The sequence below is a fragment of the Tursiops truncatus genome, chromosome 6, assembly GCF_011762595.2.
Source record: "Tursiops truncatus isolate mTurTru1 chromosome 6, mTurTru1.mat.Y, whole genome shotgun sequence".
In the NCBI taxonomy this organism is placed as follows: domain Eukaryota; kingdom Metazoa; phylum Chordata; class Mammalia; order Artiodactyla; family Delphinidae; genus Tursiops; species Tursiops truncatus.
The window spans coordinates 72517609-72538511 of NC_047039.1; the positions used below are offsets into that span (position 1 = coordinate 72517609).

At 39.5% G+C, this 20903-nt stretch overlaps 1 protein-coding gene and 1 pseudogene across 6 annotated transcripts in view; both read right to left on the minus strand.

Moving 5' to 3' along the window:
• Positions 1-20903, minus strand: part of PRUNE2 (prune homolog 2 with BCH domain) — a 375414-nt gene that overhangs the window by 207694 nt on the left and 146817 nt on the right. For all 6 annotated transcript variants that reach the window (XM_073806228.1, XM_033858188.2, XM_073806229.1 and 3 more), the window contains 3 exons: positions 12074-12178; positions 7698-7900; positions 5429-5592 (listed from right to left, as the gene is read on the minus strand). In XM_073806228.1, the coding sequence (XP_073662329.1) occupies positions 5429-5592; positions 7698-7900; positions 12074-12178 (472 nt within the window). The remainder of the gene's footprint in view (positions 1-5428; positions 5593-7697; positions 7901-12073; positions 12179-20903) is intronic.
• LOC117312637 (ER membrane protein complex subunit 6-like) lies at positions 14296-14788 on the minus strand (annotated as a pseudogene).

Consider the following 20903-nt stretch of genomic DNA (forward strand, 5'->3'; position numbering starts at 1 on the left):
CTTTGGGCAAGAGAGAAAAAAAAAAAAGAAAAAAAAACTGGCTCTGTTCCTTTCCTATTTTACCTCCTTAAAAGGATCTTTTCGAAGCTGTTAATCTAGGCTACGAAAATAGCAAGCAACAATTCTTTATTAAAGTTCAAATGGAATGACCACCAGAAGGAGAGAGTTGTTTCTTTAAAACCTAGGGCATAGTTTTTCTGCGTCCTAAGCTAAGAACAAGCTGTTATCTGTTTCACTATTCAAGTTGTGGCTCTGTCAAGGCTTTATACACATAAACATGAAAGGCCAGGTGAAGTGTGGTTTTGATGGAAACCTGCCTGGTAATCAGTGGCTGCAGTCTCATCATTGCCAGCTGGTTCTGTGAAGCACACACACACATATGTGGGCACACAAACCCCCAATGCAATGATTCAGCAATTTAACGGACCTTAAATTTGGCAATTACCCTCTAGTAAACATTTCTGCAGGAAATAAAAGAATACAGGTTGAGGAGTCTGGCAGGTCTATAATTGTTTGCTTTTGGTACAAACCCAGGGCATAACCAAACACCAAGTTTAGGCCACCATGACTGTATAATGTGACTTTTAGATAGAACAGGTTGCAGCTTATTTGAAAATGGTAACAGTAAAATCTTAGAAGCAGGTAGTAGGAGGGAGAAAGTAGAAAGAGGAGGAGGAGATGAAAAGAAAAGTCAGAAGAAAAGAAAAAAAGCAAAGAAACAGGAACCACAACAGCAAAAACAGAGATAGGAAGGGGATGAAAAGACACATTTCCAAAAATCAGGGTTACTTATGATCTCATCTGAATGAGCACATTCTTTTCTTAGACAAATAATTTCTTACACAAATAATTAGAAAGTAATCTCCATAAGTAAATCTATGCCTTTTCAGATGAAAGAGATGCTAATGATCTGTATCCTGAAATCTCTAAGTTTGAGGTATGTCCTACTGAAAGACAACAGCAAGACCTAGCTATTGTAAGAAGTATTAATTCAAGAAAACACAAATTATGTCAACGTTGTTAAATCCCCCACAGAGACTGAACACATATTAGCCATGGCTGGGTCACCTGTTGACATTTATCCATAACTCTCCTGCCAAGGTCCATATGATAGCATGACAGGGGAGATTATTAGATAAACACAGCAGGTTATTTCTACACTGGCAACTTGATACCTACTTCTAATCAGTATACAAATGATCTTTTAGCAGCATCCATAATAATCAGGTTCTATCTCCATATCTGAATATAATATTATCGCATAATGCAAACATTTTGATATACAGCTACAGCAGTGAGTGTAAGACTACAAAAGATCCCAGTATGACTGATTTTAAGTATTACTATCCTGTATTTAGAGAAAAACATCAGCATGTATAGAAAAGAGATTTGGAACAGGAAATACGTTTACTAGACAAGATGAAGCTGATTAAAACCATCCCCATACGCTGACTGAGGAGCAGAAAGTGTGTGATGCACTCTGCCCAGTTCCTGTATAAATGCTATTACATATGTAAAAGTTGGAGGATACCTATGACTATTAGGTGTCTTTTCAAGAAGACTGACATAAGGAAAAAACCTTTAGACTTAGATGTTCTTTTAATAAGGAACTGGTATATGTGTTTGTTTTAGTAATAATATGAATTTTACAATTAATTATATTTCTATTTTTTCATTGACTCCAGAAAGCTATTATTCAAACTTTCAAACAGAACACCACTTTTACTCCTCCAAATTTATTTATTTGTATGTTTCCTGACTCTGACCCTTTTTTCTGTTTTGTTATATTTACATGCCTTTTTGTAAACCACTTCAAATATTCTATGGAAGAAGAAAGGACACAAAAAATAAAATAAATAAATAATAGATGAATAGATGATAGATAACTGACCTATGCAAATAGATACTACATTTAATATAAATATAGAGATCTAATAACAATGAGAGTGTATACTATATGAGTCCATCTACATAATATACAAAACAGACAAAAACCAATCTCTAGTGTTATGGGGGACACATAGCGGTGGTAAAATTTAAAGAAAAGCAGGAAAGTGTGCGCCATAAAAATCAGAATATTGGTTACCCTTACTTAGTTAGAGAGGGAGTGAGTGGCGATGGGGAGGGGCACAAAGCGGTCATCTTGTTCTACTTCTTAACCTGGTTAATTGTTAAAATGGTGTCCCTTTTGTGATATTTCACTGAACTGTATATTTATATTTTTATATTTATGTTTTGTATTCTTTTCTGTGCATGTATTATACTCCATGAAAGGGTTAAACTTATATATATAAAGTGGACAACCAAAAGATGAAAATAAAAACAAACGTTTGCAAAATACGAAAACAAGGATTTCTAAAAGCTAAAAAAGTGGGGGGGTTATTATTGGAAGAAACAATGTTCAAATTCTGGACATTAAGAATATTGTAGGGGTGGGCTGGAATCAAATGGAAATCACAATATCATAGTACCAATTAAATCAATATAGTCATAGAAACTATATAAACAATCTTGCAAAATTCATTTTATGACAGGATTTATTGAGGGTCTATTATATGACAGGCACTGTTCCAGGCACCAAAGATAAGAACGGTGGAACAGTAGGCTCAATCTTTTGCACATTAAGGAACACACAGAAAATTAGATTTTTTTTTCAGCCTACCAGGCTAGGAGGCATACTTAGGGTCCTCTCCAAGGACTGAAGGGATCAATATCTTGGCCCACTTGAAATCCACTTACAGCACACCAGTGTGCCTCAGCATGATGGATTTTAGGATATGATCATGAGAATGAAAGGCAAAGAACAACCAAATTGATTAAGTACTTAGTTTGGAGTATATTCAGATTTTTTTTGGCACAAAGTTTATAATAATATATCTTCCATAGAGGTCCAATTATGCTGTTTTTAAAGATTCTTTCAATTCTTGACTGTAAATATTTAACCCTCATGACATCTGGAAACAGACATTTTTCAAAATTCTTTATGGCAGAGGTGTGTGTAGAAATTTGCATTCCTTCAAGACCTAGAAGAATGCATAATACATGTTCTAGACATGTGTGTCAAATTAATGATCATTTTGAGCACCCCAAAATACAAAATAACATAGCTATTTCCAGAGAAAACTCTTTAGAAAGAATTATGTTATGAAAATAATGAATCCTAAAATTATTTACAGGCACATAAAAAAAGTTCCCTTTAAAACTTCCCTGTAGGTTTGGTGTTAATACATGATTGGAAAACTATAAAATCTAAGGGGTTTTTTTTGTTTTTGTTTTTTTTGCGGTACGCGGGCCTCTCACTGTTGTGGCCTCTCCCGTTGCGGAGCCAGGCTCCGGACGCGCAGGCTCCGGACGCGCAGGCTCAGCGGCCATGGCTCACGGGCCCAGCCGCTCCGCGGCATGTGGGATCTTCCCGGACCGGGGCACATACCTGTGTCCCCTGCATCGGCAGGCGGACTCTCAACCACCGCGCCACCAGGGAAGCCCTAAAATCTAAGTTTGAGCTTAGTGAACATAGCAAAATTCGACTTGGTTCCTTTCTTATATTTATTAAAGATTCAAGAGGTTTTAAAAATTGGCCCATTGCCCTTCTCACTCCGAACATTTCAGTTACCTTTTTAAAGGCAAACTCCTCAGATCATAATCCTTCGGTTCCCTTTTGGCCAAACTGTTCAGTGATGTTTCACCTCCCTTCCACGTAATGTATACATGCATATGCACATACACACACTTTGGTCAAAGGTCCCCAGAGCCCTCTTTCCACTATAATAAGACACCCATGTCTACTGCCTCCCAGGCTTCAGTGACTCTGGCTTCCTCGTGACAGCGTTTGTATTGGCAGTCTTCACAGGTAGAGGCACTCTATCCGTTCAAATTCCAATTTCCAAGCAACAAGGAAGTGATGTCCCTATCCTGCCAGCTTTCCAGTGCCATCTCAAGCCCAAAGTTATGAAAAATATCTGATGATAAGAAAAACCAAGGTCCTTTACCATAGTTCTAATTCTTGGTAGCTTTGAAAACTAAAACTAAGGTAACTAACAAGAGGGTCTGCATCCCTTCTAACTCCCTAAATCTGAATATCATCATTGTTATCATCATCGTCAACAACAAAATCATATCTTTGTTCCAATGTACTGCAGTTTGATATTATTTTATTACTTATAGAAAATCATGATGAACTATTCCTTGACTACATTTCTTTCCTACTAAACAACACTTGTATGTTTTTTGAACAATAAACCAAACTTCTTAGTTTGCAAAATGTTTAAACAGCATATTCTCTAGTGTTTGCCTGCACCACATATTTGCACTGCCAAACAACTTCCTTCTTGGCCGAGATCCCCGATCGCCTTTATTTCCCTTCTGCTCTGTCATAAATAAATGATTGCGCTGACTTAGTTTACTTGAAGGCACAGTTTCCCAGAGAGCAGTTTTACAGATGTCCAGAGCCAGAAAAGTATTTAAAACAGGTTGACTGGGGCCGCTGGTTCTAAGACATTTGTCGGAACTATAAAAGTCTAGGACCTTTTTCTCTCCAAATTCTGGTAGTAGTAGAGGAAGCAAAGGAAAAAGGCCTTAAAAGAGTTGTCACGTATTCTTGGGCTTCTCTTTCCTTTTTTAATTCTTTCAGCCTGTTAATCACTGCTTTTCACTTTCCTATGTCAAATACTTCTGAGAAAAGTCTTTGTCTACCATGTTCAAGACGGATTGCTGGAAGGAGAAAAAAAGCTTTATACAAAACCCCAAACTGCCCTACACAAGATAATATGGAATTTTTGTGGTTAATTTTGTGGCACCAAAGTCAACTGACAATTTCCAGCTTGGAAACCACTTTTTAGAAGAGATGGGCTCCACTGAGGAAGACGAAAGAGAGACGAGGATAATTGACGATGGTGTGCTTAAAGCAGGCTGGTGAAGGTGGAAAACACCACAGGATGGGGGGAGAAGGAGGTGGCAATCTGACCATAAAAGCCCTGCACAATATCACCAAAACGAAGGTGCGTAACTTTGCCATCCAAGCAGTATTATATAAACGAGGCACGTATAAGTACCAGCAGATATTTCCACGTAGGGGTGTGGAATTCTGGCCCATATCCACTCTGTTCCGGAGCAAGAATCACCTCTGGAAGCTGTTAGACGGCCAGAGGAGCTATTCCCGCTCCCCAGCAGAAGTGCAGCAGGTCCATTTAATATGCTGATCTGGTGCAAGAGCAAAGATCCTTCATGCCTGTTTCTAAATGCACATTTTTAATATTCAATATAATGCTACTCTTTAACAAACTCTTTACTCCCTGCCTCTCTGATGAAGCTTCCCGTGGTCTTGAAAGGGATTGTTAACCCAAGAATGGATCGCACTCTTTCTGCATGAGCGAGTCAAGAGACACTCCATTAAGCCTTCCAGTATTTAATAGAAAGAGTCATCTCTCACCTCTGAGCAGATGAGCCAGCTGCTCGGTGATGAGCTCGGGAGCCTCCTGGAGAATCTCTTTCACCACCAGAGAGGAGGAAGACTCTCGGTACTCAAACCCGGCATCGTCCTGCTCAACTGGATTAATGACCTTGACGACTGCTGATTCTAAAGTTTTGTCCTCACTGTAAAGCAAATGGAGGAGAGGAAGAGGAAGGGATATGGCATGTTTTCTTGCTTTTTGGAATTATTTAACCTCTGCTTCCACACAAATGACCTCCTCTTAATAGCCAAATACATATGTAAGTTCACATGACTTATTCTGTGTTATCACATTTCATTTCAACTAATCACCTCCCCAAGAGTCTTAGAAGATCTTCACGCCTTAGTACCTCTTCACACCTCTTGTTTTGCTGTTGGACATAATAATAACAACAATAATAATCATTGTTATACCTAATATTTACTGAGCTTCCACTACAGGTCAGACACTATAATAAATACTTTCAGAGTATTTTCACATTTTATACCATAAAATGACCCTATTCAATGGGTTCTATTAAAATCCCCATTTTACAATGGGGGAAAAAGGCATGAAAAGGTTAAGAAACGTGACTAAAATAACATGGGGAATATAACCAATATTTTGTAAAAACTGCAAATGGAGTGTAACCTTTAAAAATTGTATAAAAAAATAAGATACAATAAAAGTGACCAAGGTCACATAGCTAGTAAGTAGACTACTTGTATTTAAACCCTATCTAGTTCCAAAGTTCACACATCCAGTTATGGTGCTGGAGGAAAAAATACTACTGGCTTATTTATTTCCACATCATTCTTTTTACATGAGATAGAGCTGGCTTTTATCGAAGGCAGGAAGAAAGATGTGGATAAAACTGTATTCTTTCTGTCTGCCAAAAACCAAAGAATGGCAAATGAAGAAAATGATCTCAATTTGATGTTGAAAAACATCCTATTTCATAAACAATCCAAAAGCCAGACTTCACAATTTCAGTCTCAAAACCAGCACGGTTTCCATTTTAATTGGTTACAAAACTCTCCCTAAGATCTTGACTGAAACACATGTTTCATAGTTCACTCCTTTGGCTTCCTGCATTGTTTTTGTCCACATCTACTTGTGTTATAGTTGGTTTGAAAAAGTTAACACGTAAATTTAGTCAAGCATGAACACTAATAACTGAAGTCAGTCAAATAACCTATGAATAACTCTCAGCCAGTTGTCAACAACTGATTGATAAATATTATTCAAAAGAATTTTGTGTGTTTCAAATAACATGGGGATAAAAACAGCCCACACAGGCAGATTCTTTTCCAAACTCTTTATAACTGAATGAACTGCATGACTGATTCAGCGTATTCATCCCTAAGGATGCTTCCTTAAGAAGGTTAGATTAAAAATTAGATACTTGTACACGTTTTTATTTCATGTATACTAAGATCAGCGTCCACTGGTGAATGTCATCAATGATCAGCAAATTGGCAAAGTGTGCAAAAAAACTATCATCTCAAACTGCTGGGGACTCTTCACTCATTAGCAACAGAGAGCTTATCAGAATAGGACTCTTTGCGATGGGCTGTAAGGTCCTTGAAAGCAGGGAATTTGTCTCATTCCTCTTTATGTACCTGTAGATTCATGTACCAGTTAGCAGCCCCTAAGGACTTATTGAAGGAAGCAGAAGACCCATGTTCTCGTCCGAACTCTTCTACTAACTGCATGTGGTACTTTGGGCAAGTCATTTGCAACACTGGGTTTCAGGTTTCTTGTCCATAAAATAAGGAGTTCAAATTACATGAACTATCAAAAATCCATCCTGCTTTTATAGTATAATGCTATGAATAAATGAGCCAGTGATCCAAGAGCTTTCATAGCCCATGTACATAATTTTCCATTTCACTACTGAGATAAGAATCTTTCAGTTTTACTTAGTGTTTAATTTCAATCTTCATTATACATTTTCAGCAACAATACATAGGACTGTCACGTTGCTATAAGAAAGTGTTTGAAATGATTTAAAATTATAATTTTGGTCTATTTTACAAGAACTTTCCACTCAAAGATGTCATATTTGAAATGCCAAAGTAAAAACAGAGAACTGGCATAGCCTGAATTTTGACGTAAGAGAAAAAACACATTCCCTTTCCTGTGAATGTCCTTGGCCTTTAATACATCTCCCTGAACTACAAAAATCCTGAACAAGGTAACACTTTGCACAAAAGAACCTTTGTTAAAAGATCAAACCTCCCTCCAGAGCCTCCTGTGAAGCCTTACCTCGCCAGCATGTTGCTGCCAACAAGTGTTAGAGATAACTTCCCTTCATTATTTAGCTGATGCAGATTAATTTCATCTCGGAATATGTGGAATGATTCAGAGATATTTAGCTCTTCTAAAATAAACCTTGTCTCAGTGAAGTAGCTGAATTCAGTTCTTGATATGTTCAGCACGGGCAAACAGAGAACCTCAGGTGGGCTGACCTACCAGGAAAAAAAGTTGACTGAATTACTGACAGCAGCAGGAGGAAAGAATACAACTACATTTTCTCAAACCTGAGGATAACTGGAAGGGGAACCAAGCCTCGCTAAACCACTTGGCATTCATAACCAGCTTTTCCTGAACCCAATTAGCAGAGCATTTTCCTTGGGTAAGTGGCCCCTAATTTTTTTTAACCTCTTGTTACTCCACATGAAACTTCTCGCGCCTTTCTTGAAATATTTTATGTCTCTTTGCACCCCTTCCACGACTGAAAAATATACATACACATTCTCTTCTTCATAGGAAACAAATTCACATGTCTTTATGGAATCAGCAGAAAATTAGAATGATTACAGCAGGATAGGTCAAGACTGTGGTGACACAGAAGGCCTATATGACCCATCTATACTGGAAGCCTGCCACTTGGCTCCAGCCCATTGTTTCCATGCAAAAAATTCAGGTCCAGGAGAGGTAAATCTTTCAATTACTCAAGAAAAGCTAGAAATCTTGATTTGGGGCTATTATCTGTGATGTTCAATTGTTACAATTAACTTTTTAATTAAAAATACTGTGTAGGAGGGGAATTCCCTGGTGGTCCAGTGGTTAAGACTCCACACTTCCAATGCAGGGGGCATGGGTTCGATCCCTGGTCGGGGAACTAAGATCCCACATGCTGCACGGCAACGCCAAAAAAAAAAAAAAAAAATACTGTGTAGGTTAGTGAAAACTCATATGAGCCAAAATCTGGCCCACAGACTAGTAGATTGTGATTTCTATTAATTTCTTGTATTATTTTTTTAAATCTTATGTTAACAAACCTCTTAAAAAAAACTGTAGTGATGGGGGAAACAGGAGATGGGTAGACGTTAGAGAATTTCAGATTCACAATAATAAACTTATTTCTCCATAGGAATTTTTAAAATGAAGGTGCTTTTAAAAATGACTATGAGTCTATGGCCATAAACCCTAAATATCGCTGAGAGAATGTGGAGTTTGGGAACACTGAATTTTTGCATAAAGTAAATGGCCTTTGTTCTCTCGTCATCACCAGCTCTGTCACAAGCCTAGTATTTATTACACAGTTTTCACATCTTTATCATCCATCTCCCCTTCCTAGCAGGGATTTTTGTCTTTTTTGTTCAGTTATGTTTCTCAGTGCATAAAATGGTCTGGCACAAAGTAGGTAACACATATTTGTTGAGTGGAATAAATGAATCACCTACTGCTATGGAATACAAAGCACAAAGCCATTCCAACAAGGTGGGTTTTATTCCACCTGTCAGGCTAATACAGAATCACAATCGTGTAATAATTATTAGCAATTTATGCATAGCAAGTTGTTTTTCTTATTAATTGATAGAGTTATATCTAACTCCTGATACTGAAACCTAAGTCAGGAGCCATGTGGCCTGAGGCTATCCTGGCAGGACCTATTCTGGAGTTGGAGTCAGAAAAACTAGGTTCTAGCCCCAGCCTCTGCTGTGTGACTTTGAGAAAGCTATTTTTCTTTCTGAACCTCAGTTTTCACCATCCATAGAATGGGGCTTACCTACCAGAGTGAAAAGTATTTAAACAGTCAAACATGTGAAGCTGCAAACTCTGTCCTTCTATGTGTTAATACTCTGAGAGGGAGTAGCCAGGTTCTCAGGAAAAATTAAAATGGAGATGCAGACCCATGATAGGGGGCAGGGTCCAGTAAATTAAGAGGAAGACACAGATATTTAACAAATTCCCAGTATGGGACCCATCACTAATTCCATATTGGTCCCCATGCTTAGTAACGAGCCTTAGAAGAGGGAGAAAAGAGGCCTCACATCTCTTTATCTATTTTACTATTACAACTAGTTTTCTCACTCCTTTTGTTGGATGTTATTATATTCATTTAGGACACTGTAGCTGTTTCCTTAAGAGTCCATCCCATGGTCAGTCTAAAAACCAGTCTGGTTCAGTCAACTCTATGTTCTCAAGACAAGCAACGCCTTTTTTCTAGAAGTCAAAAAACCCAGTTAAATCATTAATCATTAGAGAAATACAAATCAAAACTACAATGAGATATCTCACACCGGTCAGAATGGCCATCATGAAAAAATCTACAAACAATAAATGCTGGAGAGGGTGTGGAGAAAAGGGAACCCTCTTGCACCGTTGGTGGGAATGTAAATTGATACAGCCACTATGGAGAACAGTATGGAGATTCCTTAAAAAACTAAAAATAAAACTACCATACGACCCAGCAATCCTACTACTGGGCATATACCCTGAGAAAACCATAATTCAAAAAGAGTCATGTACCAAAATATTCACTGCAGCTCTATTTACAATAGCCAGGACGTGGAAGCAACCTAAGTGTCCATCAACAGATGAATGGATAAAGAAGATATGGTACATATATACAATGGAATATTACTCAGCCATAAAAAGAAACGAAATTGAGTTATTTGTAGTGAGGTGGATGGACCTAGAGACTGTCATACAGAGTGAAGTAAGTCAGAAAGAGAAAAACAAATACCGTATGCTAACACATATACATGGAATCTAAAATAATAATAATAATAATAATGGTCATGAAGAACCTAGGGGCAAGACGGGAATAAAAACACAGACCTACTAGAGGGTGGACTTGGGGATACGGGGAGCGGGGTGGGCTGGGACGAGGGGGGAGGGTGGCATGGACGTGTATACAGTACCGGGCGTGAAGTGGATAGCTGGTGCGAGGCAGCCGCGTGGCGTGGGGAGATCAGCTCGGTGCTTTGTGACTGCCTGGAGGGGTGGGATGGGGTGGAGGGAGGGAGACAGGACGGGGGAGATATGGGGACGTATGTATCTGTGGGACATTCACTTTGTTGTAGAGCAGAGGCTAACGCACCATTGTGGAGCAATTACACTCCAATAAAGAGGTTTAAAAAACAAAAAACAAAAAACCCAGTTAAGGCAGGCAGTGGGGGGAGATAAATTAGGAGTTTGGGATTAACAGATACACATTGCTATATATAAAATAGGTAAACAACAAGGACCTACTGCATAGCACAGGGAATTATACTCAGTATCTTGAAATATTCTATAATGGAAAAGAATCTGAAAATCAAGTGTACAGCAAAGTAACTGAATCGCTTTGCTGTACACTCAAAACTAACACAATATTGTAAATTAACTATACTTCAATAAAAAAAATAAATAAGAAAAAATTCAGTTAATAAGATTAGTATTCGATATGCATGTCTTAACACAGGCACATTTCTCTCCTCATACCAATTAATCTCCCTTGTATAGTTTGGCACATTTTAAGATAAATTTGATAGAAAGCCGTATGCAGATATCAGAAGATTTTATCTGGCATTTTTGTCAGCTGCTGACCCAAAGCCATTCTTGCCACCTATAGCTCATTCTGGAAGACTGGGTTCCATGTGAACTTAAATCGTTCTAGATCAGCTATGCATACTCTCAGAGTTAAGGATCCAAACAAAATTGGAATAAAACAAATTTAACTCCAGAAAATTAAAAACTGTGTGAAATTGGGAATAGCACTGAGACACTCATAATGTAATTTTTTAGGCTTTAAGGTGAGCCATTAACATGGGCTGATGAATTTATGGAATGGAAATTTTAAAACAGTTTATTTCAAGAAAGGTCTTTTCCACCTCTGGCCCAAGGGAGATGACTGCAACTGAGAATGACCTTGCTGTGCAAAGTCAGGCTAAAAGGCAAACACAGAATATAGATGTGACATGTAATACCTCTATTACTGAAAATTCCAGCCAGTATGCTCTGTACTTCATGTAATGTTCACACAGGTTATTCTGCACATATTTTTCTACTCCCAAAGGCAAGATTATCCAACAAGGATAGTAAAGGAAAACAAGACATTCTGATCCTTACTTTTGTCAGTTCTCTGAATTTCCATAAAAGTAATCAACTATTATAAAATTTAAAAATTTTTATTTGAAAAAAATTGATCTTATTGAAATAATGTTTTATGCAGAGTCAGTAAAAGTGACTAGAACAATGCCTAACATGTAATAAGTGACCAATAAATATCGATTAATGGATTATAATACATTATTCTCTGCAATAAACCAGAACATGAAAATTTAAGTTTCCTTGTTTTTCCTGAAAATGTTTGTTTTTAAAAGTTATATCATAATTCAAATAAAAAGCATAATCTTCTTTACCCTCACCTTGTCTAGAAAGTAAGCATACGTGAAGGCAGAAATGAGAGAATCCAGGTCACACGATTTATGTCCAATAACCACATGGACCTTCTCCAAGCGTTTGCTTCGATTCTGAAACAAATCCAAATAAAACATCACAATTTAACAACAGATTAATATAAAGTGGATATTTTTCAATCTTTTTTAAAGTATGCCTTAGCTATATTCAGACAATTGCAGAAATTCATAAATGTATCATGAAGTTTTATATAAGGACATAAAACTGCACAACATATTTAACATTCAGAAATGCTCATTCAAATTTTAGTTAATTGTCAGGAACAGAAAATTGTTGGTTCGAAACCTTGGGAGCTTCCTTGGGTGAAATCTGAAACTGGCCCCCATATACAGAAGGCAAGGGGAGATTGAAGAAAGAGGCAGGCCACTCCAGATTGGTAGGTGGCAGGTTCAGTATGCAAGGGAACTTACTTACAAGGCTTGTCTTGGGCGGCCACAAGACAAGTATATCTCCACACCTGCCCACCAGAATCAAAAGTTTATATAGAGGCCTTAACTGGCTTCAGTGACGTGTGGTCTCAACAACGCATTGCTCTCTCGAGGCTGTGTCCTTGAAAATGGTTCCCACTGTGTGATCAGTGGGCAGATTGTACCTTCCAAGGTCAGGGGAGGGGGTGAGGAGCCTCCAGTTGCCAGGGTCTAGCTCTCGGGCCAACTGGCAGTCATGTCCTCTCAATGACCTCCTCCAACAAAAATGTGGTTTTATTAAGATCATCCACAATCTAACTTAATATGAACTGTATCTCTGAGTCATAATTTTTTAGTAAAAGATTATTTTGGTCTAAAGAGCAGTTCCATAGTATTCCATATCACTTCCTTATATAAGACGTTCCTCTCTCTTTGAGAGACAGTGACTTTTTTCATATGTCCCTGGCGTGCAACACAATTTGGTAGGAATTTATTTTTTCCTGCCACATTTTGGGTGACAGGATATGCTCTCTCTGCATTACATTCTATCAGTTAGCAAATAAAAGTTGTGGTAACACTTTTCTTCCCTCCAGAGAGAGGACTCTGATTAGTATTATTTCTCTAAAAATACAAATCAGTTGCTATTAAAGGGTGTATATTGTCACCTCTCTGTAAGAGAATACATACTATTTTCTTCCCTGGCTAACTCAATACTTCCTTAAAATTCCTTTACAGAAGGCTGACCTCCTTATAAAATACTGAGTTGGAATTGCTAAAGATCTAATCACTTTCAGAAAATTACACAACAAAACTGTCCAATAATGATGTGTAGCCTAAATTGACACCTTTATAGTATGTCAGAGATGATACATATATGTACTTCCTCCACTTTTCATCCTTTGTTTTAATTTCTTTTTTTAGGACTGACTAGAAAGCCAACTCAATTATAGTACTGCTCAAAAAACCTACATTAAAAATCCACTGTTCGTGACCACTTCAATAAAAAAGACTTGTTATTCCTTTTTCTACAGAACAAAGGTAAAGGATTATTTAGTAACTTACTAGGCCTCTTACAATGTGTTGGTATGTATAGGGAACTGCCATATCAGACTCAGAAACTAGTTATTCAACAACCAAGCTGTGGCCCAAGGAACATAATAAAGTAAATCTCGGAGGAGGCTCGGTCAAGAGCCTATCAATGTAGAGAATGACGGCAGGATCAATATTGCAGATGAGTCGTCCAGTATGCAATATTGTTAAATTAAAATAAATGTATATATTTTAAAATATATTGACATCTTGATCTGTAGTAAAACAACAGGATTTTTTTTTTTTTTTTTTTTTTTTTTTTTTTCGGTACGCGGGCCTCCCAGTGCTGTGGCCTCTCCCGTTGCGGAGCACAGGCTCAGGACGCGCAGGCTCAGCGGCCATGGCTCACAGGCCCAGCAGCTCTGCGGCGTGTGGGATTTTCCCGGACCGGGGCACGAACCAGTGTCCCCTGCATCGGCAGGCGGACTCTCAACCACTGCACCACCAGAGAAGCCCTTTTTTTTTTTTTTTTTTAAGGGTCTCACTTTTCATTTAATCTGAAGAACAGTACAGGTTCTTCGTCTTAAGATATAAATTATTTATAACGTTACAGGACAAGGGGCGACTCCAACAATTTTAAAACTTAGGTAAGTCTACCTGGTGTTAATTTCTGGCAACACTCCTCCCAATCTGTTTTTTGTGTTTTTTTTTTTAAAGTCATCCCTGCCCACGTTTCAGTAGACGTGCCCCATGCCCTAGAGGAACGTCCAGAACAGGACATAGGTGAAGAGGCCTCCATGAGACTCCTGTAAAGAGAGGTCTTCGCGACTTAAAATATTTGTTCCACCTCCTTCCCGCCTTGAGAATTAAGAGCAGGGAGAGCAGGATGGAGGCGAGCAGGTAGAAGATGAAGCCGTAGAGGCCGGTGAGGCCGAGTTTGCCGGCCGTGGCCCCTGACAGCGCCGACACCGAGGTCCGGCAGTAATCCAGGACGGCGCCGTCGCCCCGCACAGCGGCCTCGCTGATGAACGGCGGCCCCTCCCGCTTGGCCACCACAGCGGCCATCGCACCCGCCCGGGCTCGGCCTCTGCTTTCTCGTGGAGCAACGCGGGGCTGCGGAAAGAACCAAGTTACAGGTGGCGCCCGGAGCGTGGCGAGTTGGGTTCGCGCCGCCCCTCCCCCTGGGGCTGCGGAGACCTCGCACCCCTCAGTCTCGGACCTTCGAAAGACGCTGAAAAGGCTGAGGGCTCGGGGTTGCTGGCGGCACATCTGCATTTCCCGCCCAGACTCGCCCAGTTACCTGGAACCCGGCGGCGGACGCAATAGCTCGGCGCTCCCTCAGACGCCCGTGGTAGGGATTCCCACGGCGCCATCTTGCATTCAAACAACAGGATTTTAAAACGTTATAAACTCTCTGAAGATACTTACAACCACTGCCCTTCCATCACCATCTGTAGCTCCCATTCCTTCCTCTCCCAGCTTCCTTCCCTCGAGCTCATAAATTTATAGCTAGCTCACTTGTACTTTCTGAGGATTCGTCGAGGCTCAGTTCTTAACTCTCAAAGCCAGACTGCTTCCCCTGTGCAAGACCGTTAGATATTTTAGAGGTATCTAAAGAAATTTGCCTAAATGGAATTACACTCCATTACAACACAAACAAATGCATTAGGAAATCATATTACTGTAGACTGTTGTTCTTCCGAGAAGCTCGAAGGTCTAAGTAGACATTACCTCATTTCTCCTCCCATATCTCTTGTAAGGCAGACAGGAAGAAGATTAATAACACATTTTATGGGTCAATAGAGCCTGTGATAGGACCAGGATGGTTCCCAGAACCCATGATCCAGTACAAAGAGCCCTGTCTCTTCTGCCCTTCACCATCCACTCCACAATGCCATAATGACTTCAGCATCCACAGAATGAACAGGCATGGAGATGGAGGGAGAAAGAGAATGTTAAATGTGCCTTCTAAATACAGCAAGGCTTCAGAAAATTATAGCATCGAAATGACCCCAAAGCTGACCTATCTGCTTTCTTGTCTAGGTTCAGTAACTCCTAGGCACGGCTCTGCATTCAACACTCAACTTGCAGGAAAGAAGACATGGGGGGAAATAAGAAGACTTGTGTGCCAATTCATTTCACAGCCCAAGCCAATCATTAATCAGAAAAAGAAAGGAGCTAAATAGGATTGTGAACCCAAACATGTTGGACCAATTTTCACAATTTGGGAATCTTCTAAAATTATGATTTATTCATCCTTCTCCATTTAAAGAGAAAAAAGCACGTATCATCTTACAGATCAGGCTGTAGAAGATCCCAGTACAAATCTTGGAGGGTTACTTTTAGTGCCACATGCCCCTCTTCATGCTTTCTTGTTTGTCTTCTGATTCCCCCTTCTTCCCACACATCCAGTTCCCTGAGAGTCATGACTTCTTCTGGCTCCATTTACTGTGTCTACCATCTCCAGCCAATGCCCCAGCCCTCAGGCTCCAACACTATCTTCTCCCCAGCACCCACCTCCATCAAAATGTACCATTCTGGTGCCCATACTATCAGGGATCTATCTGCTCCTCCACTAGCAATTCCAATAGAGAGTCCATGCCAACGAGTACCCTTGGGTTAATGCGTTACGCACCAAGGTAACGTACTTTCATTTTAAAGAGACCTTCCAGAGATTATGCCACAATCTAAAAAGATGACCAGAAATTTCAGCCTGGCTGAAAATGTTGGACAAGAAAAAAGGGACCTCACAACAAGAAGGTACCTTTGGTGACTACCAATCAGCCTTAAAAATAGTAGGCTCAACCTCAAAAAAATCTTAGCTGTTCCAAAGTGCCTGATTTCTACCAAAACCCACTAAGATATAATTAGAGTGTAGCAAAAGTCAGATATCATAGTAACCAGGCCCAGATAGACTCCTGCCTGCTTGGAGGAATAAAACATGAAATTAGTTATATCAATCTTAATATCTATGTCCCTTGATACAGTTCAAATTGGAGTTTAGAGTATTCACAAAGAAACAATTATGCTCAAATAAAAGTGACATATGTACAATTTTATCAATTCAATTAATCATTGTCATTCAACTAATAAAACCCTGTTTGTGCCAGGCATTGCACTAAGTCCTGGGGATACAGCACTGAACCAAACAGACAAAGATCCCAGTCCCCGTGGCACTTTTATTTTAGTGCAAGGAGATATAAAGAACCAGTAATTAGATTATGATGAATGGAAGAGGAGGGTGCCCTGGGATGAGGCTCACTGAGAAGGTGACATTTGAATAAAGACCCGAAGTGAAGAAGTGGGACCTCCAGTTATCTCAGGCCAAGGAAATAGCAGGTGCAAAGGTGAAAGCATGCCCAGGATGTTCAACAAATAATTATTACCTAGTGTATACATTCTCTATATGTGACTTTGTAAACTCCTAGCCAGGAGTGAATAGATCTGGCAAGGAAATAGCCATCCCCTGGTATTGATACAAGCTCACCAAGGCTTAAGGAATCTCAGGAGACAGAAGATTCGTCGTTACTACCTACACCCAGTACTGAACAAGCCCAACACAAAATGGAATCTTGATAATGGGTTGAAATAGATACTACACTCAATTTATACTATACCCTACACTTCCGAGTAGATGGATAGAATCTTACTATAATCAATGTATAAAAGAAAACATATTGAATATGCCAGTATTCCGGATCACGATTTTAATATGCTTTCAAAGTGTAAATCTATACCTCACTAAAATGAGACTTCTTAATGAAGTTTACTTCTTACCTCTTTTTAAAAGCAGAGAAACACCTAAGCATTCAGATTCATCCGCCCGTGAAAGCAAACTGTACTTGTCAGGCAAAAGCACTTTCAAACACACCCACAGAAAACAGACCTGATCAGAAACAGCCTTGCCGTTAGCTCAGCCTCCTCCGTCAATTTTTTCATAACTCCACCCTCTGAGGAACAAGGCTGCTCCTGCCTGGAACTTTCACATCCGGAGCCCCACAGCTAACTTTTAGTGAACAAGCTCTTGCAATACAGCTATACTATGATTTCTCCATACCCAACCTACCCAACTCTCTTTTCCTAAAAACCCCAGGCAAATGTTTTCAAAAATAATGATTTGAAATGAATTTTGTTTCAAAAACGTTATAGGCAAAGCCTATGAAAGTTGGAGAGTCCCCTTCCTCGCACATTAAAGCAGGGCACATTCCTTAGTCCCTCATCCTTAACCAAAAAGTGAAGACGCGAGAGAAGAAGCTGCTTGAATTTGTCGAATGGTATCTCCAAAGAAACCCAGGCACAGAAAACAGTTGGCAATTGACTTGACTACTTCTAACTCCAAGTCAATGAGGGGTCTTCCTTCCTGAAGGCTGGCTCTGGGTGGCACAGAAAAGGGCCCGGTTCCTCCCCCAGAAAAACCCTGTGAATCTATGGCTGCCATGATTCTAAATCAGTAGACTCACAGGATGGGCAAGAGGAAACCTTACATGCTGCTAATCCCTAGCAATCCCTATGTCCACGCCAGTCACAGTCACCAGGAAAGCCAGGAGTGGGGAGGGGGGGGTGCATACGGAACCACAGCCAAATGAGCAGCAGGGACAAAGGGAGCTGTGGAGCTGCCCAGAGCAACCTGGTCTTCCAAAGGCGAGAACTATAAGTCTCTGATCAGCTCTGTCGGATATGGATAAAGTCACATCCTTTGTTCATTTGGTAAATGAATGAGATGCCTCTTGATATCGGCCTTGGGTTTGAGATGATGTCTGCAATTCCTGACCTGCTGCTGAACTTCTCATAATCTTATCATTACCTGGAAAAAGGCTGGGACCCAGAGGGAGCTAAATGCTGGAGGGAATAGCATGGCATCAATCGAAAGTTTAAAAAAACAAAGGAGAAAAAGCTTATCACTCTGTGCAAAGTCCCCAGAACACAGGGACTTTCCTCATCAACTGAAACCTTTGTATTTTATTCCTTATTTTTGTTTATTTTTCTGGTAAGAAAAGAAATACATGTCATTATAAAAAGTCAGACGCAACAAAAATTAATAAAACAAAGATAACAACTGTTGAATATTCCACATTTTAAATTTACGCATGTATATTTTCACATATACTTTACAAAAATGGGGTACTTCTACTATTTAGAGACTTCCTTTTTTCACTTAACAGTATACTATGGACCTTTTTCCATGACCAAAACTACAGTTATTCTTCATTCTTACTGGCTTAATGGTAGCAATTGTGTGGACACATCTGTATGTATGGAGGGGTGGTGGGGTTGGTATGTATATATAGAATTCCTGAAATTAGAATACATGCTTCTTCTTTAAATCTGCATGATATTGCCAAATAGGATACTCTGGCCCACTGGCCACCTAGTTTAGTCCAATTTCACTCTAATGGTTAATTAATAAACAATAAGAAGTGACTGGAGGCTGTAATTGATCTCTTCTGAGAGTTGTACCTCAGGTCATGTGTAAAAGCAAAAACATTTACCAGAATCTATAAATTCAGGACACAGACTTTTTATATTTAATTTTCTCATAAATGTCCAAATTTAATTGGTGACGTACTAGATGAATATAAAGCAATGAATTAGGAAAAGGCAAAAAGCTTTCAATGACGAAACTCAAATGATTTTGAGATAATTTAATTGTCTCACTTACTGATAAAATGAAAACCTAATCAACTCAGAGAAGTATATATTGTCTAGAGCCTCCCCACTCACCACCCTCCTAACCAACCCCAGTAATATTTTCCTTCAGCCTCTCTTTGCCATGCTGAAGAAGGCCCTCTTTTAGTATCTCTCATTTGGGAAAAATGAGGGATGAGAGTCGGTTTGAGCAAATTCAGCTATAAATGGCTCAGACCCTGTGCACCTGTATCCCTTCTAGACTGTCAAATGCAGAGGCCATTGTGGGTAGGCGGTGAGGGGGCAAAAGCTAAACCCACCTATTGCCCAAGGCCCTTCTTGGGTGGGCATCTGGGTCCCCAGTTTCCTTGGGGTCAGGATCCTTTTAGTTGGGGCATCGGGTACTGGCTCAACCATCCTTTGTCTTTCTCAGCTGAATCCATCTTCCTCAGCCTGTTTGCTACCGATCTTGAAAACACAATGTTCTCAAAAGGAATGACTTCATATATGGTTTACATACTTCCTCTGGATCATAATAATGATTTGGGCTGGAACTGTTATTTTACTTACAGCATTTAATTTTTTTATATTTTTTTTGTTCAAGATTCCTTTACTGACAATGTCCTCAAAGGACAGTTTTGGGGGACAGCACCATTATTTTTCCTCCACAACTTCAACCAGAAAAGGTCAAGGATGGTCCTCCCAAATCCTTACCTTTCCTGAAAAGCCCCTTTAGGAATTGTCCTACATAGCTTCCTAAGATATTATCATTTTTCAGCCATTCCACTTTTGGGGGAACTGTGTCCATACATGTATTACCAACTGGATGGGGTAGCTCTTTACTTTCCTTTTGGTACTGCTTCCTTTCAGCTTGAGTAGAAATCTGTCTGCCATGGTTTCATAGATTTTTATAATCTCTCAACCTTCCTCTTTTCAGACTTAAGAGCTGTAGTCTTTTCCATCTAGCCTCATCTCTGACCTTCCGCTGTCTGTGCCCCTTTGCTATGCTTACACCTTGCTATGAACTGAATTGTGTACCCCCATAATGCATATGTCAAAGGCCTAACCCCCAATGTGATGGTATTTGGAAATGGGGTCTTTGAAAAATAATTGGGTATAGATTTAGTCATGAGGGTGGGGCCCTCAAGATGGAATTAGTGCTCTTATAAGACACCAGAGTGCTTGTGCTCTCTATTTCTTTCTATCTCTCTCCACCATGTGAGATCACAGGGAGAAGGAGGCTTTTGATAAGCCCAGATGATGGTTCTCACCAGAACCCAACCATGCTGACACTCTGATCTTGAACTTCCAGGCTTCAGAATTGTGAGAAATAAATTTCTGGTGTTTAACCCACCCAGTCCATGGTATTTTGTTATGGCAGCCCAAACTTACTAATACAGACCTCCAAATTGGACTCATTCCAAAATTTAAATCTACCTAGCAAATAACTGATCTTTAGAGAAAGCTTGGAAGAGCTTATTTTACTAAATGATTGATGTCAAAGGCAATACAAGGGTTTTAAAAACCAAATGAAAAAGAACACCCCTGCTACACACACATAGAAAACTACACCCATGTCACCTAAGGTTAATTTACTATCAAACATAGGAGTTAACTTATACCATCATAGTAATGTAAGTTACTTCATAAAATAATGTATGTTCATTGTAAAATATTTGGAAAATGTAGAAACACAAAGAAAAAAATCCTCAAGACC